The 25293-nt window shown below is 38.2% G+C and overlaps 2 protein-coding genes across 17 annotated transcripts; one reads left to right on the forward strand and one right to left on the reverse strand.

The window, feature by feature from the left end:
- Positions 1 to 1951: 1951 nt before the first annotated feature.
- Positions 1952 to 7379, forward strand: LOC103714898 (cellulose synthase, putative (DUF1644)). 13 transcript variants are annotated; one of them, XM_088713002.2, is made up of 4 exons: positions 2014 to 2235; positions 2348 to 2642; positions 2900 to 3126; positions 5982 to 7379. In XM_088713002.2, exon 4 carries the CDS (start codon positions 5992 to 5994, stop codon positions 7120 to 7122), a length of 1131 nt encoding a protein of 376 aa, XP_088569128.2. In that variant the 5' UTR covers positions 2014 to 2235; positions 2348 to 2642; positions 2900 to 3126; positions 5982 to 5991; the 3' UTR covers positions 7123 to 7379. The 13 variants fall into 13 exon arrangements, with proteins under 13 accessions (XP_008800577.4, XP_088569128.2, XP_008800571.4 ...); XM_088713007.2 differs by having other exon boundaries at positions 2016 to 2235; positions 2348 to 2536; positions 2900 to 3135; XM_008802352.5 differs by having other exon boundaries at positions 2016 to 2235; positions 2348 to 2510.
- Positions 7380 to 7453: 74 nt separating this feature from the next.
- LOC103714899 (uncharacterized) lies at positions 7454 to 23636 on the reverse strand. Of its 4 annotated transcripts, XR_605287.6 has the most exons (9): positions 23490 to 23636; positions 22584 to 22819; positions 19090 to 19191; positions 18272 to 19003; positions 12685 to 12749; positions 11985 to 12606; positions 10170 to 11620; positions 9979 to 10031; positions 7454 to 7777 (listed from the first exon to the last, which is right to left on the reverse strand). XR_605287.6 is itself a non-coding variant. In XM_008802360.5 (8 exons), the coding sequence occupies exons 2-7, from the start codon at positions 22761 to 22763 to the stop codon at positions 10196 to 10198; spliced, it is 3126 nt and encodes a 1041-aa protein (XP_008800582.4). In that variant the 5' UTR covers positions 22764 to 22819; positions 23490 to 23636; the 3' UTR covers positions 7454 to 7777; positions 10170 to 10195. The 4 variants fall into 4 exon arrangements, 3 of the variants coding, with proteins under 3 accessions (XP_008800582.4, XP_008800579.4, XP_008800583.4); XM_008802360.5 differs by lacking the exon at positions 9979 to 10031; XM_008802357.5 differs by lacking the exon at positions 7454 to 7777 and having other exon boundaries at positions 10006 to 11620.
- Positions 23637 to 25293: the final 1657 nt, after the last annotated feature.

A 25293-nucleotide genomic window follows, 5' to 3' on the forward strand; every position in this document is an offset into this window, starting at 1 on the left:
ATTAATTTTTTTTAAAAAAATATTTTAATGAGTGAAATTTTTTTCCATCAATCAAATAAGTTCGTAGTTAAGGCAAGGGATTTGCCAAATTAATGGAATGATGATGAAAGGGACAACTAAGAGGTACAAGCTGGTTCACCAAAAATCAATTGATGGGAGGACCTGACCCCTGATGATAAGAAATAATACCCCGGGGCCTGTGATTTAAAAAGTCGCCTCCGCTCTATATTCCCATGTCGAAAGGTTACTGCTAAAATATCCGGCAAACGTATCAGAAATCTTATTACTTTTCAGAGAGACTACTTTCAATTGGTAAAGTCCATGTCAATCCACAGGGAATCAAATACGGAATGATTGATCGATTTGATCCTCATAGTAAATGACAGCCTATTGCTGGATAAAAGGTCACCCAAGTGATTTAGAGAGACTGAACAAGTAGATAGGATTCAAGTACTTATTAGCTATTTCATGATGCAGGGATAAAAGATAAGACAGCCTGACCTAATTATCGTTGTGCTTTTAAGATATATGATAGAGAGGTAGAATGGACTGAAGGCATCAATTGTGCTTAATTAAATCTTATGATTTCAACTAAATAATACCCGCAGATGAAGCCTATCATATATTCCCAGAAGAAAATATTTCCCACAACACATCTAAGTTAAGCCATACTTAAAAGTAAAACAGGCTGCTTCAGTTGCAAGAAAAAATGAAAGTGAACAAGATAATATTGGTTTAGTTCTGTTTCCATATTTGAATCTATCCGAATATAAGTAAAAATCTGAGCATCTTGCTAATATTTATATTAAAATAGATATGGATATACACCTACTCGATTCGTATTAAAATATCTAATTTTATTTGTAATTATATTTAATTTATATAGTATTTATAATTTTTTAATAAAATTAAATAATTATATTAACGTGCTATTAACTTGATTTATCATTCACTTAGTAATATTTTTGAATCTATAGTCACAAAATTTAATTATCTAACTTATATTCGTATTTATATTTATATTTTTAGTATTCAATTTGTATTTATATCCAAGTAATTTTATCTATTAAATCTCGTTTGTCACTTTAGTGGTGGCTATGGAATTCTCATGCCATGGAGATTATTTCTATTTATGCCAACAAGGAGTTGAGGATGCCAATCACCTCCCATTATCTCCAATCACTGCACCTGGACAAATTTCATTGAATTATTTGATGTTACATGTTCGATACTGTACGGTTCCTGTATCTCGATGGCCCATGCGATGTGCATCATGTCTTCAAAGTACATCACTTCCATCTAGGGTTTTATCACAATCTAGCTATTATTTATTATTGTGATAGAAAGAATAACAATCAATAGCAAAAGGATTCAAAGTAATAAAAGAAAATACTACCTTGCATGGGTGAACAACACAGATGTTATGTTAAATGACAATAATTATTGCTAATTATTTTCTTTATGCACTAAAGTTAGAACAAAATAACAATTAAATTATTGATCATTTTTGACCTTGCTTCCATCAATAAACTTCGGCATTGGATGATGCTAAAATCAAAGGTGGTGACATGCCAACCAACAATCAGCCGTATCTCACACCATATGTGCATGAGTGCAATCTTAGTAAACAAAATTAAAAAAAAATAGCAAAAAAATAAAAAAAACATCCACTTGGTATTCTTAAATTTTTTTTTAAAAAAAAATAATATGCTGCCGCAAAGGAGGTTATCCAATCAGCCATATTATTTATCTTGTTGTAAATATTGACAGCTCGATGCAAATCTCAAGTTATCGTGGAGCAATGGTTGTCCATCCGATATGCTATATCGATCTCGGACTCACCCAATCACTATATTATTATTATTATTTTTTTTCAAGGTGATGGTTGGTGCAGCCGACTCTGAACCGTCAGCATCTTGCCGCTGTAGTATGTAATTCGGTAAGAAAAGAAGGAAAACTTCGTGGCATCTCCTCGCCTCCTCCTATATATAATAATAGTGAAAAAATGAGTTCATATTAGAAAATAGAAAGAAAAAGAAAAAGAAGACGAGAAGACGGACGACCGTGCCAAGTATTACTCGCTCCATCACCACTACGCTCTTCTCCAAAGTCTCTGTTTTGGTTTTTCTTTTTTTTCCCCCTTCCCTTTCTCCTTTCCCTAATCTTTTCCTTTGCCAAGAAAACAAGGAGGAGAAGAAGAGAAAGGAGATGAGGATCTGTTGTTTATAATCCATTGTAAAATCTGCAACTTTTTCTCATAATGGTTTTTTTTTGAATTTTAAGGGTTTTTTTTCTATTTCTGATGAATTCTGTTCGTAATTCTGATTTCTTGATGGGTTTTGGGTAGAGATCGTGTTGTGGGCAAGGTCCGGGCTAGGATTTGGACGAGTGGCAGTTGGGGCAAATATGGCTTCGAGGTTTCTTGAAGTGGCGATGGTGGAAGTATCTGGTTAGGGTTTCTCGATTATCACCAGATCTTGCAATATTACTGCGATGATTCGGATGTGCAGGTGGATCTTGACTAAAGATGGATAAAGTACTCTTGTTTCCTTTTTATTGGGTTGGAAGGGAGTTTATGGGTTAGGGTTTACTTGCTTGTCTACGATCATTCTGGAGGATAGGGAAACCTTCTTCTTTTCTTGGTATTTGTTGCCCCTCGCGTTAAATTGAATTTTAGAAGCATGCTTTAAGTATGGGAGTCGTTCTATGCCTTAAAACTTCATTTGCAACCCAAATGCCATATTTTTTTTTTTTCTTTTCCTAATTCCTAAATTTGATTGGGATGCAAAGCATGAGCTTCTTTTTTTTGGGTCTTTCGATGTTGCAGTAATGTGCATTTTTCTGATCTCTGATGCGTTAAATTTGACCTTTTCTTCCTTTTTCCACAATTTCCATGCAGGGCCTCGTGCTTGAAGTGTGGAATTTAATTTAATCTCCAAGTGGCAGAGTTCAAGCCATTGCATATTTAGAGGATCTGTGAGGCTTTGATTTGTTGTTGGGAGAACCTTTTGAATTTTTCGTCCTTCGAGTATAAAGGAAATCAAGATTGCAACGTTTTCTGAGGAGGAAGTCTGGATAGATCATAAGCTTCAAATAAGGGGCTAAAATTTTAGGTTTCTTTTTCTGGTGAGTCAGGTTCGTGCCCTGCTTTTTTAATGAGAAAGTTTTCTTGCTTCTCTTACCCTCTCATCAGATATATTTTGCTTATTTATATATATGCACTTATGTTACTTCTCTTCATTTTATCTATTTATGCTCTGTCAATCCCTGAGAATGTAACTGGTCACAAGCTTATACATTTTTTTTTTAATTCCCTATGTAGAGTTGCTCAAATTGGTTCCAGATGAATGGAACCGAAATGGTACGATAAATAACTATGTGAAAAATGTAAGAAAATTTGAAATACCCATCTTAAGCGTCGAAGATTAATATGTTTTTTCATTGTAATGTTTGCATGAATTTGATTAGTTTTGGTATCTGAAACTGGAGCAAATGAAAGAGCGAATGTGTATGACTGTTAACAGGGGAAGGTATTGCGACTCATATGACTGTTAACAGGGAAAGGAATTGTAACTCAGGGTTGAAAGTGTTGGAGGTGGGCAGTTATGGAGGGTGGGTTAGTAGTGTGAGATATATTAGGGCCCCCGGAGCCAGCTTTCTCTGTGTTGAGAAGCTCTTGGAAAGCTGGAGTGCTTTCATGGTCATGATCAAATGCAGGCGTGTAAGGTTGTTATTTGGAGGTTTCTAGGTGTGATTTCCCTATGAAGTTTCCAGTCTTATGCTTAAGGCATAAACATTAGGGACAAGAAACAGAGGATCTAATTCTCATGATTCACACTTCATCAAAGTCTAAGATGTTGTCTGGTAAGCATAATTTGAGTTTTTTAGGTATATAGGCTAATCAAGAAAAATACATCAACAGTAATGGCTAGTGAGTTTCCTATTAAGCTCTGCCTTGTGATTTAGAGTACTACCATGGGGCTAGCTGTATATAAGCGTCTTTCTTTTCTTGGCACTCACAAAAGCCAAGATTCTAGTAGTTTATGTTTTTACGAAATATTTAACACTGCAAAATCTGGGCATTAAGAGATCCCTGCTTTGCATTTAAGTCATCATTGTTGGTCTTTCTCTTGATACATGTGGCTTCGCCTGGGAGTTCTGCAACGACATAATGTGATTTCAGCCTTCAAATAGGTGAGACATGAATGGCACAATATTTTATTTTATCTGTTGGAGAATTTCTTCAGCAAAAAATCTGGGGAGTGTATAATTATACAGCAATGTTTGGAGATATCACTCGGGGAAAGGAAGGCCTACGTGGTACTCCATGCCATTTTTTATTTCAATTGGTTGGAGGGCATATTTGATTGGGGAGCGAGCACTTATGAACTTGATAGCCTGTTTGGTTGTACAATTTGATATGGCACCGCACCTTGGTATGGAGATATTGATGTTTGCTGGCATTTTGGCTTTGGGTAAAACTTCTGTTGTTTAACATAACATCAAGAGGAAAGAAAACTCTTCTTTGATCCAAGGCTTGTGAGAGATGATTGAGATACCAACAATTAGTCGGCTAGAACTCTTAAAGAGGCTATAGAGTGAGAGCCAAGCCATGACCCTTGACTGTATGACTTGTTCATCATAAGTGACTCAAGGGTACCATAAGGATGGTCAAGGATGTGGACAATAGAAACTTTTTTGAGGAAATTAGTGACAAGATGACTGGGATAACATACCTTTTATTTACTAGGGTTCCTTATTAATTGTTGAATGTCTAGCAGGCCAGAACTCTTAAGGAGGCTTTAGAGTAAGAGCGCAGCATGATCCTTAACTGTATGATTTGATCATCACAAGTGACTCAATGGTACCATAGGATGTAAACATTATATACTTGTTTGGTGAAATCAGTGATAAAGAAAGTTTTGTGTAGCTTTCTAAGTCATGTTGCAAAAATAGAGAAATACATGGTCGATATGTTGACACGGAAGAAAGGAAAGACCTAGTCTATATGGAAGAAACTACTTCCCCTAGCTCTGCTCGGCGCGCCCATAACTATTCCTCTTCTCTTTCTTCGTCTTTCCTCTATGTTCCTCTGAGTAAATCTTACATCTAAGAATCAATCGTCCTATGCTTCAATTTTTAAGGGAAAAAAACAGCATCAGTTGCAAATATTTCCTTGGCTTCTAGTCCCTGAGTTCTTTCTTTTTGAATGATTAACAATGAAAGCTAATTTGTGGCCATCGATTTGCATAAATAAATAAATAAAAGCTGTCCCTAGTCTAAGATAATAAGATGTAGGTCTAAACTTCCTCATGATGAAAATTATCAATTAAATGTATCTTTCAATTTAAAGACTGAACTCTTGGTTAAACATAGCATAGAACTGAGTCATATTTGTTGTAATCTGACTCAGTCCTGTATTAGAAATTTGTTGTAGCTGCAGGTGATTTAGTTATAAAGTTCTTCTAAGTTGGAGTAGCAAATTTTGAAAACTCAAGGTTTTCAATGATACCAACTAACACAGTGAGTGGATTTTAGTTCTTGCTACAAGCCCGAAGTCTGGCAGATGAACTAAGGAGAGAACCAGAAGCAGTGTCTAAGAGTTACTTGACCAGTCCATGCCACAAGTGTGGCTGCATTGGATGCCTGTTTTGCTCTTCTATTTTTGTACATTGAATGGTTCATTTCATTCTCATAAAAAAAAGGGAAAATGAGAAACGGAAAAGGCCTGCTCTTTTTTTTTTTAAAGCAAGTCATCATTCTCCTGCACAATTGTAGCCTGATGTGAATCATTAGCTGCCCTGGCAGAAAATATATGATGCATTACCACACATATATGAAAATGTTTGTGTTTATTTAAATGTCGTGGTATCTGATATTCTATATGTATTTTTTAATTATATATGGTTGATGTATTAGCTTATAGATATGGTACATATTTGGGTTCTAGTTAATCTAATAATGTCAGCAACTTATGACAGTGCACTAAAGATGATGGATATAAAAGGAAGCACTTCTGCCAACGTAGATGATATACGTGCCCTTCTATGCAAGGAATGGGATGAGATTTCATGCCCCATCTGCATGGACCATCCACACAATGCTGTTCTTCTCCTTTGCACTTGTCATGAAAAAGGTTGCAAATCCTACATTTGTGATACAAGCTACAGGCATTCAAATTGCCTTGACCGATTCAGGAAACTGAGTATGGACTCTATGGATGGTCCTTCCCATTCCAGCTCTTCCATGTATGACAATACTGGTAGGGAGAGGCATGGCCGGAGCACTGATGCTCCTGCTTCGGTACCATTCTTCAGGGACCTAAGGATGACAAGCAACTCAACAGAAACACATGAAGACTATGGTCTAGAAGAAAATAACAATAGGATCTCTGCAGGCTCGTTCGAAGATTCAGAAGGAAATGATAATATTCTAGGACCAGATAGATATTTAGAAACTCAGGTAGAAGAAAGGATCACTCTTAATGAATCTGGTGGGGAAGATAGATCAGAGCAAAATTGCTTGAAGTGTCCTCTTTGCCGAGGTATGGTGATGGGTTGGACAATTGTTAAAGAAGCGAGACATTATCTGGATCAGAAAATCAGAAGCTGCTCTCAGGAATCATGCTCATTTTCTGGCAACTACAAGGAGCTCCGCAGACATGCTAGGAGGGTCCACCCTATGACAAGGCCTGCTTATGTGGATCCATCAAGGCAGCATGCATGGCGTCGCCTGGAGCACCAGCAAGAATTCGGGGACATCCTTAGTGCCATCAGATCAGCAATGCCTGGAGCATTCATACTTGGAGATTATGTCATTGATAACGGAGATGGACTGTCACATGAGCATGAATTAGGTGAAAGCAATGGACCATGGTGGACCACATTCTTGTTGTTCCATATGTTTAGCAACCCAATTAGGTCATTTGATGAAGCAAGAGGCTCATCCAGGGCTTGGAGGAGGCATCAAAGATCATCAGTACAGCGTAATATATGGGGTGAGAACCTATTGGGTCAACAAGATAATGGTGATGAAAATGAAAACCTAGATACTGATGACATTCGGGTACCAAGGAGGCGTCGGAGGTTCATAAGATCCAGATCAGATGAGCAACAGTTATAGAGAATCTTGATAATCTTGTGATTTCAACTATACTAGATCTTCTTTCTTGCATATTCATTGTAGGTTAGATGTGGAAAGCTGACATGGCAACATTTTGGTGTCGCTGAAGAGTTGCAGATTATATTTTGAAGAAATTGATCCTGAGAGTAGATGATCAGAATGGTTCCATTTTATATAAGGTTATTATACTACGAAATTGTTGAATTTCTTGTATTAACTTCATTTATTTCTAGAGTTGCAGTCTACTAGTTTTCAAATCTTTGCAGTCAAAAAGTCAACAGTTGGAACATGCCTATTAGAGACAATCATAATCTGTTGCAAAATCCATTAATTGAACAAAAGCCTATACTTTCAATTCCAAGTCATTTGTCCATCAAATCCAACACACATTCATTAGAAAGCATTAGAGTAATTTTGGTCTAATCCAGTAATTGAGCAGAAGCAAATAGTCTCAAATTCCAAGTCATTGTGTCCATCAAATCCAGCTCAGGCATTAGAAAGCATTCAAGTGCTTATGATTATGGAAACATTAATCAGAGATTACCATAAAAAGTTTTGAATGTCATTAGGATAGATGATATCTGAATGAAAGTAGCCACAATGATGCCCACAGCAGAAACCTTCGAGCCATCTTCAACAATTAGCTGTATTTTATCTGCCAAAAAAGCAAAACAAACAAAAAAAAATCATCTCTCTGGGTAATGAATTGGGTTTGTTCTTCAAGATTTTCTTCATTGCAAAGATTGTCATGAAAAAGCAAATCATTATAGCATACTGCATGCCAAATTTACATGCTGTCTTTGCAAATGAAAGATGAAAACATATGTAGCCAACAAAGCAGACAAAATCATTCGGAAAATGGAAGCTATATAAAATGGTTATTATAAGAAGATTATAATGAGAAAGATGAAGATTAGGTTTTATTTGGTTATTGAGAAAGTGAAAGAAAAGAAAGTTTGTTGGGGCGAAATCTGTCTTTTGTTGCTTGGCACTGCACAAGATTTCGAGTAAGCCAAAATTGAATAAGAAATATAAGGTCAGCTTTCTCCATCAAACTCAATGTTTTCATTCTCCAAAAGGTAATGATTTTGAGAAAAAATAACAAATATGCAAGTGCTCAAGATAGCATAATCATATTTTATCCACTTTCTCAACAATTTCTTTTTACAAGTATTTTACTTCACCCAAGCATGTCAAGTTAGTTGATGTTCTTTCCTCTCCTCCTCTTTCCTTTCCTTTTGTTCTGCTGACTAATCATCTTATTCTCAACAACCAAGCAAAGCTCAAAAGGGGGAAAAAAAAGGAGATATAAAAAAGAAAAGGGGAGAGAGAGAGAGTGAGAGAGAGAGAGAGGAAATGGATTAGATGTGATTAGGGAGGGTCTACGTTGGCCAATACCTATAACAAGTATTGTCAAGAATTCACTAATTTCGCACACTAAACCCCGAAGGGATTGACTTCTAACTGGTTGGCAGGAAAGGCAGAAACAAACCTGGCAAGAATGGGACGCTAGCTTCCTGGATGCCATCCTTCGGTTGTTAGAAAAACAGCTCAAATGCAAGTGTAGGATATAGAATGCAATTGACTAGGGGGGGAAAGAAAAAAGAAGAAGAAAGAGAGAGAGCAGCAATAACAACAAAAACCAGTACTCTACTACTGAATGGGAGGGGGGGTCCTCTTCCCCTCCTAGTAGGATGGGCATTCAAGTGGTCATTTCCTGATTAACCACGGAGGTTCTAACTGTAGCAAGAAAGGGTTGCTGCATACTTCGGGTATATATTGGGTTAGGTTTCTAGCAGGCTTCTTAGTTAGCTTGTTGTTGCACCCCTCTCACCAGCACTTGCGTTGGGGAGAGAGTTAGGTACATAATCCAAATAGTATTTGATTATGTATTAGATTATCTTGAAAAAAAAAAGGTGTGCTCGTGGCTAACAGTTAATTTAAGTCAAGGGAGATGGTTGGTAGTTAATATGTCATGAAAGAAAAGAAAAGTGGTTATGTATTAGATTTTGGAGTGATGAAAGGTAGCTAGGACTAGGTGTGGAGGGAAGGAAATAGCTAGAAGAACCGAACAAGGGCACTTCTAAGTCTTGAGGTTTCTTCTTTTGTAGCTCTTTCCAGAAGCATTTTTTCCCTTGTTTCTCTATTAGCCTCAATTATGAGAAGCAGACTAGTTTTGACTGGCATGGTTGATGATTTGTGGGGCATATAGATGGAATCAGGTGAATGTGAGTGGCCGAACAGTGGCTTATCATACTGTTTCAACACTGTTGCTTTCATAAATGGACTTTAAAGGCATGGATAGTTGGGTTTGGAATAGGCTTAAATGCTGTGTGCGCCTAGTTGTGTCGAGCTAGCCTTTATCTAGTCAAGTTGGGTTTAGTTTAGCATATGGATGGGCTGTAGGCTAAGCTCAGGTGCAATAGGAAGGATGTTGGGTTGTGGCTATGAGCCTAAGCATGGAACGCAGAAAATGAGCTAATAACAAGAGGTGTCAGTTATGAGTTCTGGGTTGTGGTTACAGGATGAGGGCCAATTAGGTCATGCTTATGGCTGAACTTTATTGTGTTTTGGATGGGCTTGGGCTAGATGTTTAAAGTCCAGGTTAATTAGATTACCTTAGGTTCATGGAATTAGTCCTAATGATTGTTGGATTGCACAGAGGACTTAAGGCTTATGCAATGAAGAAGAATTTGACTGCTATCATAATGTTGTTGCATTTATCAAGAAGTTGACTAATAAACTGCAAAATATTAAACATACAAATAAGTAGAGGGTCATTTCTGGGCTGCACCAACCAATGCATTGAATTGTTCTAAAGTTCAATAATGAGTTTCCACTGCAAGCATATCCTACCTCATGCAAATGCTGGCACACAATCCATTTTCTTGCAAATTATCAAATAGATGCTGCATCAAATTAGTGAAAAACAATGTAAACAGAGAGATGGGGATTAGTTCCAAAAGAATATATGGACAACAAAATTAGCAGGTCATTTATATACAGAAATACTGTACAGGCTCAAAACAAAACCCTGTACAACTTACCAACTGCAATGCCATTCCTTACAGAACTAGCTGTCCGATATCGTCTCCTCAGAAGAAGCCTCACTATCAATAACAACCAAGTTACTTGGTCCAGCAGGACATGAACTTTTCTTATTCAAATTGGATACACCATCCAGATTTGAACTTGTATTAACCGGCGTTGGTGTCTGAGATATCACACCCAAGGTTGGAAGAACAGCTGGTTGATTTCCCACCTGATGCTCATTCATAGATGCTGGATTGTCCGACACCCTCGCACTGCTGGCTTGATTACCAGATGTGATGTTCTTTCTCTTTAGAATTCCCCGTCGCCGAGAATCTTTAGGTGGAGCAGGTGGATCTACTCTTGGGTCATTATTAAGCATGCTTGCAGAATGTGAAAGGGAAATAGGAGGCAAAGTTAAATTGCTTGGCTTTGGTTGCGGGATCACCACATCCCTGAGCCAATGGGGGAGATTGCTACTTGCTGGCAGGCTGGTTGTTTGGTGATCCTGAGTCAAAATTTCAACTGACTTTTGGCGCGCAGAAGATGATTCATAGTCATACCTTGTGTTGTGAGCATTGAAAGACTTCTGGTGACTTATCCCTGACCCTGGGTAAGAAGAACCTACTGGGAAGCTGCTGCTGATGGAATCTGGGGACAGACTTGCACTTGTCAGAGGATTAACTGTACCTAGGCCTAATGAATGAAGTGGATTTCTCTTGAGGGTGTTCTCAATCTGAAGATATATGCCTCCTAGTGAAAGTTTAGGCTCAGCTGTGAGCGTAGGGAATTCTGAACGTGCGGACCAGGCACCATTCCCACCATAATAGTTACTTGGCATTAGTTTTGTTACCCAAGAATCATTCGTAAAAGGCAGCAACTCTGGTCCAGACGGTCTTCCTGGCTGGAATAGTGTGCCATTCAGAAGCTTTCTTTGTTCCAAATTCCACCTCTCAGCTAGGTCCTCTGCGACTCTTGATTTCATGAAGCAAAGTTTTGGATCCCTTAACATTGCATTCCAATTGTTAACCCCATATCTTCTCACACCAATCCAGAGAAAATCTAATTCTTCTTCTGACCATTCATTTGCATTCCTCTTAAACTTATCTAACAGAGAGGCTGGCCTCTCTTCTAACATCTGTGAGCCACGTTTAACATTGTCAGCTATCTGTTTTTGCTTTGATACAGATGTATTCTCATTAATGCTAGGCCATGGAAGTGTCTTATTGAATTCATGAACACTGTCTTTAATACTAAAATTCAATGATGAATGCATGCTCTGAAAATTTTTAACAGAGACATCTGGTCCCTCCAAATTCAATGGCAGACCTAGAAAACCAGCAGAAAAGGAAGACTTATCTGTTGTCTCTCCTTGTTTTTGCTTTTCATAGTCAGTCTCAACTGATTTTGTCAGAAATGCCCTTTCTTGTGATCCAGTTGTCTGATTCTTGAACTCCCTTGATGCATCCTGCAATCAAGTACCAACAAAAGAAAAAAAAAAAGGAAAAAATAATATTAGAACCAAAAAACAACATAGATTTGGCAAATATTCAAATTTTAAAACTACAGTTTGAAATCTTGCATCAAGACCAGCAATATCGATCTTCTTTCCCTTTATATTGTCATAGCAAAACAAAGGATCGAGATGCAGAAAGCAAGCCTGGATACTCTTTTTTTTTTTGTTCACAGGGATCTGGCCAGGGTATGAGTATGACTATGCTGATAATTTAATTTGACATTGTCTCAAGATTGCAGAGATTGCTGGCAACCCAGCCCTGCTGAGCCCAGAAAAGATATAAAATTATATAATTAATTCTAATTCTACAATTCACCTGATCATGTGGACTCTGCGCGGATAAACTAACTGGTACCATAGGGGAAGCTCTTCCATTAGATGCTTGTTGGCAGTTGATAACACTTTGCTCCACAGATGAGCATATATTTTTTCCTTTGTTTGTAACCTGCAGTTCTTTTTGAAGTGTTTCAAGCCATTTAAGTTCATCAACTTTTCCATCAGTTTCCTTATCTGCCATAACGATGCCACAACTTCGAGTTGATAAACTTTGACACTTCAGAAGATTTTCAGGCATGACAATCAATGATGATTTACTTGATTCTATGTTGGTTGGACTAGTAGATGCAGGAAGGGAAACAGAAAATTCTAAATTTCCCAGGTGACTCCTGTCCTTTGAAATGCCAGATAATGTGATTGCTTTGTCAGAGCTCTTTATGGTATTAACTAACTTATTGCCTGATGAGACTGATCCTCTAGATTCATGCACTAAAATGGAGTCTCTGATGACACCAGTTGTATATGCAGCTGCAAGTTTTTCTGATGGATCTTCAGGAACATGTCCTGCAGGTTGGGAAGGCAATGGATACCGATGACTCAAATTTGGTTTCTCTGGAATCTCAGAACACCGAATAGATAATTTCTCACCAGTCTCCCCAGCACTGTTTGATGAACAAACATCAGTCATCTTTCATTGCAACAAAGAACATATGAAGAATGCTAGGCTAAAAGAATTTTACCTTTTTGTTTCAGCACCTACTTCAGGAGCAGGTTCTGCTGCAGCATCTTTTCCGACATCAGCTATCTGTCCAGCAATATTCACATGAGACAATTTTTCCTTGGAGTATAACATATGTAGATAATATATGTTTGCATCAACTCAATACGAAAAAAATTGCATGTCAACCATCATTTCTAAAAGAGAAATTGAAAAAAAAACACCAATATACGTGGCATATTCATCTACTTAACCCTGCCATAGCTCAATCAGTTTTAGGCAGCTAACATGGCTAAACCATCTACGAGGGCAGCAGATAAATTTTTAAGAAATATGCAGGCATGTGCCCAATGCACACACCTAGGGATATACAACCCCAGAGTAAATATGGTTCATGCAGTGCACATGCTGAGAATCGAGGAAACACCATGATGCAAAAAGCTACATGAAAACACTCCACTCCAGTGTTTGGGTTGTAGAATAGATAAATCAGGAGTTCCTTGTCAAAAGGTTAGCAAAGACAGGGACAGAGGGAGACAGAGAAATCTAGAAGGATTTGGTCTGATAGTGAACCACTGGACCTAGCCTTTGTTATGAATTATTGAAGGATGCTGAGACAGTAACACTGTACAGACAAGAAACATATAAAGTGTGGGATAAGACAGTTTCTGTGTGCTTATAGTTGCTTATTGTGGTTCGCATTCATTAATTCAAAAGGCTCATTATTTAGAACAATGCTTTATTGCCTACCTCCTATATTGACGGATGAGAAAGCGCGTTGTTTGACTAGTGTCCTTCGTGACCTTGAAACAATTTTCAAAATTTTCTCAAAACTTCCTATATTATATGCCTTATGATAGAAACATAATGAAATATTGTCAAAATGCATCAATATACTTCTTAATATATCTAATATTTGCATTTTTTTTATTTTCAATTCTTTTCAGTTTTTGCAGATAATTAGAATCTCTGCTATGTTGAAAGGCATTTTGAATTTTAGGAATATCCTACAAGTAGTATGTCTTTTAATTTTTGTTCCCGAAACTTCCTATACTCCATGTTCTGGAGTTCTTTTTGTGCCAAACAATGCATTATGCAATATAGATTTTATGTGAGCATGTGATCCCTCTTCTATCAAGAAAAAATGTTCTCAAACCGACCATCTCATGTCCCCGGTCAACCCAACCAAACCTAATCAAGCAACTCCTAACAAAATGTTTCTTTTCCAAGAAAACCAGATTAATTATCTGCGTATAATATAGATCTCGCTTGCACCCTATGATACATATACGCTTCATTTTAGCCTAAAATACCCACATGAACACTTAAAAATTGATGTTGATACAACTATTGCACATGGCTTCATAAGTAGCAATTCTTAAATATTGAAAGGATCTGATCGACAACGCGCAAACCTAACATAGCTGGCATTCAACAACTCTCTCATATATCATAACCAATTTGGTAACTAGTTTATTTCTTTTCTGAAAAGGGCAGACTTTAAGACTCTCTCATGCACAACTTATTGATGCAGCCTAGCATAAAGTGCTATGTCAATTATATTTTCTTAACACATCATCCTAACAATTTTAACATCTCCCTCCCCTCGTAAAAACAGACTCTATTTTTTTTGCCATTGTGATCCAACTCTCTCTCCCTCCCTCTCTCTCTCTCTCTCTCTCACACACACACACACACATAATAATTGTTGTGCCACCATCCTTTTGGTTCAAAAACAGATATATATATCCATTCCTTTTTTTCATGTGCATTCCTGACTGGTTCTCTTTCTTTCCAGAAAAAGAAGAAAGGTAAATAAACCAGATATGGAGATGGTGACTAAGGTTGATGTTTCCATTTTTAGATAATTTCACGATCACAATGGATCTACGATAATATCGATAACTACAATGGAATGGCATACAAAGTCAACAGATCTCAACCAAGGAACTGTTTTCTGTTGGATATTATTTATTTTAGAACTTTCCAGTTTTGCCTTCCTCTCCCTTTCAAATATCATCTGTTTTTATTCACCAAACGCTCTTTTGCCTTGAGTTTCTCTTTCCTTCCTTTAACAACAATCTCATCCAACCGATCACTAGTCTATGTTCTCTGCTATCATGATCATTCTATAGTTTCCATATATACTGTCTTTGTCCGCAAATGATCTAAGTTGCTAATGAACAGCTCAGGAACAGCTTAATAGCAGCTCAGTTTAGGCTCGAATCGGTTAGGAAATGAGATGAACTCAAACAGATTTCAGGGCCTGGCTCATAAACGAGCCGAGCCTGAACAAGCCAAGCTTGAACAACATGCATTAAGCTCAGCTCGAGTTCAAGCCAAGATCGAGCATTTTGTTTACATGGCGAGTCAAGCCCAGGCAGCTTGATACTCAGTTTGGCTTGTTTCTATCCCTAACCTCTTTGAATAGCGGTACAAGTGCTCGCTTCAGACAACATTGGCAGCATGTGATTAGAAATCATCAATGTGCACTTTTCCAATCAACAAATGACATGTCAACGTATTATAAGTGCATAAAAATACGATCTTTGGACCCTCTAAATATGTTTCTATTAAATATCTCTCTTGTTATAATGGTAAAAATCCTATCTCATTATCAAATCAAAGTTCACCAAATCAACACCGTGATCCATACCAATCAGCTACTGGTACGACGATACAGTAAGGGTCATAGTATGCCATGCCGGAGCATACCAAAATAGGGAGAGGGAGGGGGAGAGGGAGAAAGAGGAGCGGAAGGAAGAGAGAGGGAGGGAGGGAGGGAGAAGGAGAGGGGGGAGAAGAAGAAAGAAATGAAGGGAGAGAGAGGCTGAGGTCTCCACTAACTTGAGAGAGATAGAGCAAGAACAATGCCGTCGTGGAGAGGGGTGGAGGTGAGGGTGGTGATGTTGTCGTCGAGAATGAGGTCAGGGAGCAATCAAGGAGCAATTGCGCGCAGATCGATGACGAGATGAGACTCAATATGAGGGATTGATTGTCAACGGCGAGCAGGACACGATGGAGGAGGGATCATGAGGTGGAGATAGTGGAGAGAGCCAGAGAGAGCCCTTGAAGGCTCTTGAAGAGGTGACATGCTCAGCGAAAAAAGGGTGATGGAGCGATTTATAACCTGAACTGATCCACACGACCGAACCATCCTAGGTTGTCAATTCGGTTTGGTACAGGTCAAACCACCCGATTCAGAACGGTTTGGCATTCCTTGTTACAACTTCTTGACATTGGATAGGCTCATACTGCTGCTATTTCTTATAATTTTGCTGCCATCATTTCTCTCTTTCTATCCCTCTCGCATTGGTATCCTCCTCTCACCATTTAATTAAAAGAAGAAAAAAGAACTTTAGATTGTTACATCCACTCCTATCTTGAATTCCCTCTAATTTATTCCCTAGCTACCAGGACCCTCATTTTCATGAGCAGGTAGAGCTTGGTTCACTAATTACTCATTTGAGCTTAGGTTGACTGAAAATTGAGCTGATCTCAAACATTTTGTCAGAGCTCCACTCCATAAATGAGCTGAACCTGAACACCGGTTCCTTTGAAAATAGTGAAAGCTTGGTTTGAGGCGTAGCTAAAGCCCGGTTGAAAGCGTAGCTAAGCCGAGCTTCAGCACTCTATGTGAAGCTCAATTTGAGCTCGAGCAACTATTTTGATAGATGAAACCAAGCCAAGAAGCCCTATACTCGGCTCGGCTTAGCTCATTGCACACCTAACCATTTCCTTTTCCCCTTAAAGAATCCCTAGATTGGCAATTGGAAGTGGCCCTTACTTAAAATTTATGACCATCTCTAAATATTCAAAACAGAATCAATGCACATGTAAGGCATGCACAATGTATGGTAAAAAAAAACAACTTTTCCTTTTGATTTTAATCTGTATCTTGCAGCTTCATTTTAAGTTGATCCATGTTGAATTTTCAGTAGACTCCTTCAACAATTTTACTTAGTATCATAAAAATGAAGTACAAGTATCTTAAGCCATTTACTTATATCATTTAATTTACTTTATTCTGCTTGCATTAAAAATGAGAAACTCATGAAAACTTACCGAATACAACTCTAACATAACAAATTCACCATTTAATCTGATATTTCATCTTAAATGTCTCCAATTTCTTTCTTTAATTCTATCAATCTCCCATCCATATGCATTTACATACAAGCAGTGTCTGCTGAGTCGACCGAATCGGTATACCGGTGGGCTCCGGTACCAGTTCGGTATCAGTGCCGAATCGGAGCCAAAAAAAGGGCGATGCGCACGCGCGTTCGCGTTTTAGCTATAGAGTGGCATTTAGTATTAAATGCCCCATGCGGCCCCGCGTGGGCTCGCGCTCGTGCGCGGTGCCGCGTGGGCTCGCTGCCCTGCGAGAGTCCCCGCGCGCGGGCGCGGAGAACCATGCGGGATCGAAATTACTGTGCATGGAATCGCGCGCGGGACCAGCAATTCCCCGCTCGCTGGCGCGCTGGAAAGATTTTTTTTTCTTATCTTTTTTTCCCTTCCCTTCTTCCTCCTTTCCGAACCCTCTCCTCCTCTCTTTTCTTCCCCTCTCTCCTCCTCTCTTCTCCTCTCTTTCCCCCCTTCTCCCATGAGCAAGGAAGAAACCGTTGGGAGGGCCGCGCGCGCGTCGGGGTGCTCGGGAGGGGGTCAGCTCAAGGTACGTCGAACCGTGTTCTTCTCTTCTTAGTCTCCTCTTTCTCTTCTTCTTCCTCTTCTTTCTTCCTCTTTCTTCCTCTTCTCCTCTTTCTCTTCTTTCTTCTTCCCCGCTCGGTTCCAGCTCTAAACCGTTTTATGTAGCTGTACTGTACCAGTGGGGGTCGGTACCGGTATGGTACGTGCTGAACTGGCCCGTACGAGCAGAGTGATAATGAATATAAAGAAAAAAAAGGTGGCCCAATGCATGAGGCTTTCACTATAGGGAGAGTTAGAAGCATGCAGCCTTACCCTCACATATGAAGAGGTTGTTTACGTGTTTTGAACCCATGACACTTAGGTCATAATGGAGCAACCTTACCATTACACCAAGGCTCACCCTCATGAGAATGAATACAAATATATCTGTAAAATGCATATTTGTTAATATATAGTACTCATAAATCATTAATTTAAACTGCTCAAAGTGGTAATCAATATATAACATATTTCATCAAATTGGAGCTTGTAAATGCTTTGTTTTTTTGTCATATCATGCCATGCAAGTGCAGATATGCTAGTAAAACTTAAATGCTACAGTCTAAAACTAGTGTTTGGATGACCTGTATTAATACATGCTCCAACCCTAGCAACATAACCTTTGCTTTGTTTTCTATGAAACAAGTCCTGCTGAAACAATCATTTGATAGTCTAGGTAGAAAATATCAAAGCCCATAAGGTATATCAGAATCTATTGGTAAATCAACTTGTGAAAGCAAAGGCAAAAGCAAAGGCAAAATCTAGTATATCATCAAGTATACTGAGATATCGTATAGCTTAAAACCTTTCAAAAAGCTGTAGAAGAAATATTATCATGCTTCTAATCAAGAATACACCAGACAGACATGCACAACTTAAGCATTTCAACGAAAGACTTGACCATAGTAAAGTTCAAACTATACCATGGCTTGTTGAACCACATGCAATGGGCTACAGTCTGCTTGTTCTGGTAAAACAACTTTAGTTGAACGATCCATGAAGCTGCAATTTTGAGTTGACCCTTCACATCTACAACTAGGTCCTATTTGAGAATTGCTCCAGGTGCCTGTTGAACACTGTGTCTGCTCAGCCCTTAAATTCCCTCCCATAAATTTCTCACCCACACCTTGCTTTTTCTTAACTCTCCTAGAAAAGGTAATCAAGGGAGTATTGCAATTCTCTTTTGGATGTTTAACATTGCATATAACACTGCTTCTTTTATCTGAATTCAGCAAAACAGAAACACAACCCTCTGCCAATCCAGAACTATTTTTTCTTTCAGTTAATGAACCCAAACATATGGAACTCGATCTTCCTACAATCCCCAAGTCTATATCTTTAGACCTTGAGTTCCCTTCAATGCATGTGACTTTGCATGCTGAATCAGAATCAGTGTATGAATCATCTGTCCGGGTAATGTTTTTTATTTTGTTAAGAGATGCATCATTTGCAGAGGAACTTGTCTTTGTAGAGCTGTCCTCAGATGGTCTTGCACTTAACAACATTTTATGTGACTGAAGATTAATTTTCCTGATCTCAGAATCTTCAATGCTTTTATTTTTCTTTGTTTTATTAGTCTCTCGAACTTGCTTCTGCATAGACTCTTCAAATTCATGAACACAAGTTGAGCATTGCCATTTTTCCTGAGGAATACACTATGCATAATAAAGGATAGAAATCATCAGATTTAACATGTTCATCGAAAATTTTCATTTAATACTATGCAATACTAAATGTAAACCTTTGAAAGGGGGTCGATGCATCGCAGATGATAACTCCTAAAGCATCTAAAGCAGCTCAGCAGGTTCTCATTGACATCAACAAAACCACATCTAGAGCAACACTGGCATGATGATATGGAAACATAAGGAGAAGTTATTTATAATGTATTATTAAGAATACCCAAAGAGGAAGAATCTATGGTATACAATTTATGGCAATAAAATTACCTCTCACAATGATATTTGACCTATTAAGAAACAAAATATTAAAAGATAACTTGGTATGGCAATTTTATTACAACATGAAGCATTCTCCCGTATGAGTACAGCAATTATAGACAGGTGGTGGCAAGCAAGGTTTGAACTACTGCGGTACAGGGGCATACTGATTATGCATTGATACTATTGTGGCAACAAAATGACAGGCATGATGTGGCGCATGAGGATTCATCCAGCTCATGACTCGTACGGCAGATTCGACACACCTGAAAATTCTCTGAGGCATTCTGGCCATGCTTTCTCGAGTAAACTTGGAGGTCCGGCCAAGTAGACTAGAAGTGGCCGACCTCCGAGGCCAATACCTCTTAGCCCACCTCGGCTATTGATCCGAACCGAGCAGAACCCTTCCTGCAAATTAAACAACTCAGTCCTTCCGCCTTAAAGGAGCGCTCAATTTCATCATGTACTAGATTGTTACAGCACATCTCCAAGGTTGTTACGCCATGTCAGCAGTTTGTTGTGGCACGACCCCGAGTTTGTTGGGATACAATCCCAGAAGATTCGAGGCTCTAGCTATAAATAGGTTTGAAGGTCCCCTGCAAGGTAGGAGGAAGGTAATCACCTAGACTAGGAGAAACTCTGTTATTCTTTCTTCTTCCTTCATGTCCACCAGAAAAACCCTCTCTGACTTAGGTATTAGAGGGCCCGGCCTGGTTGGAGCCAAGCTAGCGAGCTCTCACCATTGTTTGTTGTCTCACAGGTCCACGAAGGCGGTCCACCTCGATGTCTTGGAATTGGTAGCAACAGGTACCATAGATACCATCATACACCACCATATTTATTCATCATTTGCCAATACAGGGTGGATACAACATCGTATAGACCACAGTATGGGGTGGTATGTACCACAATATGGTCATGTTTTCAAACCTTGGGGATAAGTAACAAGGAAAAATTTGACAAAAATGTGACTAGGCTTCATAGGTCTACAAGAAGTATGAAGTTTTGATAATTCATAGCTCGTGGGGCCCTTCATGGGGCACATCATCATATGATGAGTCTTAGAGATGGCAATTGAAGGAACTGTGCTCTGAGTTGACAACAATAAGTTCTATTGACAATGAAGACTAACTAACAAATCATTTGACTTATTTCCCAGTTTCTTCACAATCTACAATATTCTTCGTGCTAGATGAAGTCATAATGTCAAATGTGGCTCTTTAATGAAAATGATTCTTAAGAACTTGCTAAGCATGTCATCATAAGAAATGCCAATACCTAAATAAAGAAGCTTGAAAAAGGAAAACTAGCAATGGAAACTGGATTCATCTACTGTGAAGAGGTATTTACGGTTCATATGTCAAGAGAATCCAAGGAAGCAGATAAAATGGCAGTGCAGCATCAGATTAATCAGGATGGCAGGATCCCTTATAGCAGCAATGCTGAACTATTATGCAACCTAAGATCTGACAGAACCAAGCACTTAAACATGGAAACCTTCAATATTGGTGGTAGAATCATATCGTTTTCTAAAATTATGGTTCAACTCCAAAACTTAGGGTTGTAGATTCATTTAGTACTGAAAGCATATTGTTGCATGATGAACAAACTGGACAGGTGTTATAACATACAGTATATCTCATGGATAATAGAACTCATACCTTTTCTAAGTCAAACAAAGCACTCATAAAACTCACTTGTTCATTAAGAGCTGCTTCAACTTATATTCTGCTGCATGCAGACCTATCTACAACTTGAAAACGTTAAAGCAGGTTGGGTCAACTTGATCTGAAGCAGAAACTAAAAGTTCAAAGTTTGAATAATGCTAGGGTTAGTGAAAATTATAAAATGTTATTTTATCTTCCACTAGGGTGTGTTTGGTTTGTTGGAAGTCAACAGGTGGGAAACTGACTTCAGATGAAGTGACTTTGGCACCCCACCAATTATGTCACTTTGGATGTTCTTGGATGAGTCTGGCTCAGGGCAGGAACTGCGGCTCACGTCGGGCCAACCAAACATCCGAAGTGAGCGGGCCAAAGTTTTTCATGTGAACTAATTAATTTTCCATCCAAAGGAAAATTTTGAAAGACCTAAAAACTGGATATCACATTTATTAATTGAAAATGATGGAAAGGTAAGATAAAATATGGGTGTGGAGCTACCAAGGAAATTTTTTGTTTTTTTAGTGAACAGGTTACTGTTTACTCTCATTGTAATCACTGAACTCCAGGTATTGCTCGATGCAGCTGGCAGTGCAGTTGTTGTTAGCCCATTGTCATTAAACAAGAAGCCAAAAATAAATAAATAAATACATAAATAAACTTCAGAAATGAACACAGATAATTGATCATACCAAGAGTCCTAACCATGTATTACTGCAAAATCAAAGCACATCTCTTCAATAAGTGTTCAGTGTTCACAATACTTGTGTGTACAGACAATATGATGTTCAACATGGACGATCAAATATTGCATCTTCAATATCCCAGAGATCTTGGGACTCAAGGATTTCTTCTGTCTACCTCCCCAAATCTCCTCTCTTTAAACAATTCTCACTCATGTTGGATAAATTATGCATCGACCCTAAGGCTTGAGGATGTATGATCAAACAGAGTTCTTATTCTCTCCTATTTCTCCCTCTCGCACATCAACAGTCAATTCCCGCACATGAAAAATACTATAGGAGTATTATGAAAGGACATCCAAGCATCCCTTTAAGGTTGTGTACTTGTGATTTGATTTTTGACATACATCTTGTCATTAGCTTCAACATGCATACTATATTTAGATGGTTTTGATGTATTAAATATTTTTGGATGAGTGAACTGTGTAATTTTAGATTTTTAAAACATCAACATGATTGACAAGCCACCAAAAATACATTGCGTGAGGGAAAAAAAAGATATATATTTTTTTAAGTGTATTGTCATTTCTCTTCAACAAATTTCTTACGAGGTACAACTAGATTTTTTAAAAAACAAACTTCGGCATATGAATCTATATTGCAAGTCTATAACAGAGTAAGTTAACTTCATAAGGCAGTTAAAAGAACTCCATGAGGCAACCCCAGAAGCGATAATTTTCAGAATAACCCACTGGCTCAGCCACCGTCTTACATGACAAGCTCAGACTACAGTTATCAAAATAACCAGGAAGAACTACAAGTTACCTATAGAAGCAAAATGATGTATTCACCGATTTGTTAAACAAGAAAAAAAAAATACAACAAGAAAACCAGGGTGCATTGTAATTATAAAAACAAATGTTACAGGACTAATAGGTTTAGTTTTGTCACCGCATTGCATTTGTTCAGCTTCTCATTGTCAGCACCCGATTCCGCTTCTTGGCTTGATATCTCTAAAGGTACACCACTTGAAGACCTTGAATATGAATCAGCTGTAATTCCATCACCATGACGAGACTGGGACGAGAATCGCTTACGTTTGTATGTTAGCACCGCCTTTTTTCCTATCATTCTGCCCCAAGTAATCAATTTCTCCTCAATCCACAACCCTCAATGTTCACAGCAGTCTGCAGAAATCAAATAAAAGAACTTGATACCACGCATGCAATGCCTAGAATCCCCTAATATTACCAAACTATTCATAGAGAATTTCGACTGGATAAAAATATATAAAGCTTAAATTAAATTCTTTAGGCCAAATACCCCACTTCATAAGCCAAATTGAAAAGAACCCATCCCAACTACTTCAAGTTGGAATTGAGTGATTCTCCACCATGTCCTCCTATTTAGGGTTACACCATCTCCCAACACAAGCTTTTTTGGATCCTTTATCAAATCTTTCAAGGTGAACATCAAACTCTCCAGCGAATATAATCGGCAACAAAAAAAAAAGAAGAAGCTTACTACTTCCATTATAAAGAATGCATGTTCCATCAGATTAAATAAAACACCACAAAAAAAAAACCAGAAATAGCATATAAAATCCAGCTCTCTAAGGGACTAATACCTGAAAAAGATATCATCTTTCCATTCGTTTCATCTCTTTTCCACAAATACAATGCCAAAAAGAACTAAAAGACTCCCATATAAACACGAATTATCAGATAAATCGCTCCTCAAAATACGATTCCATCCCCATTTATCAGGTTAAAGACAGAGAAACTATTAACAATCGGATTAAAAAGAAAGAAATTGAACCCCCAGAAATCCTCCAAAGACGAAAGAAAGCGCACATACCCTAATTCCAAGAACTCCCTGCGCGCAATCGATTCAGGAAAGGGGGAAAATTAGGCGGAGTCTCGAAGAGCGTCGGATATGCGGAGAAGAAGCGAGAGAGAAATAGAGAGAGCGAGCGAGCGAGCGGTGTCTTCTCTCTCCTCTCTTGTTTTCTTCTATTTATTTTTTTTCTTTTTCTGGAGCGAATGGAGACCGAAGCTCGCCTTTTTACTCGAATACCCTCCGCTACTTCTCCAACGGCGCCTTCATATCATGGGCATTTCCGTCATTTCAGGCTTACGTTGCGTCCGAGGCCGCGGAGTCCCCGTCTCACCCAGGCCAAGTGGCACGCGCGGTGCACGTGGAATATGTTTTTGCGCTGCTGTCAGTTGCCATTAGGAGAAAAAGTAGAACCTGGATTTGGACAAAACACACTGCCCAGGAGTGCCACTGAGTTTACTCCTTTCTGCATGCATTCATACACATCCAGAACCCCACTGCATTTATCAGCTGTATTTGAATTTAGTATGTGCAATCAAGACAAGCCAGTTAGATGGATGACTGTGATCATACCAACTAATATGTGTGATCGAATTTCAAATTTTTTGTCGTCGAAGGATTTTGTTTCCATACATAGAGAAATATAACAGTTTTCTTGAGATATCGAAATAAATGGACTTACCTAAGTATGGGTTTCCATAGGTGAAATCGATTTTACCCGATCATGGTTGGGTGGTGGCATCATGCAACGGGAGATCAGATTTCGAATTTCGTTTTTCATATAGATAGTGTTAAATTTCTCTTTAAATAATTTTACGTGCTTATCTAGATTATATGCTAGCCTACCTAAAATTCGATCATATTGCATGTACTCTTCTTGCATCTTGTTATTTTTCTTCTCGAGAGAAAACGGCATATCCAGTTCTATGATTTTGAAAGAGAATAAGCATGTCCAACAAGGCAAAAAAAAAAAAAGAGAGAGAGAAAGAGAGAGAATAAACATTGCTTTGTGCCTTGTAGCGCGGCATCCATAGGCTTTTTTGAGGTGAATTAACTAGGAAACATGCAAAGTTATGTAGAAATTGCCAATAATGTAGAAAATGAAATAAAAATAGGATTCAACTTTGATAGATTTAATGTGCATCAATCGAAAAATATCAAATGGATAAAAGGCTTGCATGATAGATATAGAGATCCATTTATGTGCCAACAAGCTTTATAATAGGTTCCCATATATGTAGCAATGTTTTTTATACAAATAAACAACTAAATAAGTGTTCATGCTTGGGTTCACTAAAATCTCACTAGGGAGTCATAATATGTATATGACCATTAGCAGAGTGTAGCATATTTAGATGGTTTTTATTCGCACTTCCATCTATATAGGTACAAATGTTAATGCAAGTGAGTCGACTTAGTGCTAAGTTGAATTATTATTATCTTAGCTAGGTAAGGCAAATTTGAGTTGATTTTCAATGATCGGTGACAATGGAGGCTAGGTTCAGGTTTCTGGTCTAGTTGGATCGACCAAGGATAAATCAACCATCTCCGGCTCACCAAGAACAAGAAACAGAAAAAAAAACTTGGTGACATTCATTTGTCAGTTAAGCAACTTAACAAACAAGAACCAATTGGATCAAATATTTGGAGAGGATAAAATAAAGCGGCAAGAGAGTCCCAAACCCAACTTTGGATAAGAGAGAAGAAAAGAGGTTTGTCTCTCACCTAATTGGTTCAACTTTATGAAATCAAAGAGATATATAGAAAAAAACCCGTTTTCATTATATTCTATCATGTCTTAAGTTCTCTTCTATTGTCTCATTTA

Source organism: Phoenix dactylifera, chromosome 16 (assembly GCF_051530095.1).
Source record: "Phoenix dactylifera cultivar Ajwa chromosome 16, Ajwa_hap1_PhDact_Kaust_v1.1, whole genome shotgun sequence".
NCBI lineage: Eukaryota > Viridiplantae > Streptophyta > Magnoliopsida > Arecales > Arecaceae > Phoenix > Phoenix dactylifera.

What these genes read in the sequence shown, in the direction of transcription:
- LOC103714898 (XM_008802355.6), top strand. Translation starts at nt 5,992, where the DNA reads ATGATGGATATAAAAGGAAGCACTTCTGCCAACGTAGATGATATACGT.
- LOC103714899 (XM_008802360.5), bottom strand. Translation starts at nt 22,763, where the DNA reads ATGATAGGAAAAAAGGCGGTGCTAACATACAAACGTAAGCGATTCTCG. An exon ending in GCATCGACCCCCTTTCAAAG is followed by an intron (nt 19,004 to 19,089) that starts GTTTACATTTAG and finishes TATTATGCATAG; the next exon opens with TGTATTCCTCAGGAAAAATG. An exon ending in ATGTGGTTCAACAAGCCATG is followed by an intron (nt 12,750 to 18,271) that starts GTATAGTTTGAA and finishes ATTGCTGGACAG; the next exon opens with ATAGCTGATGTCGGAAAAGA.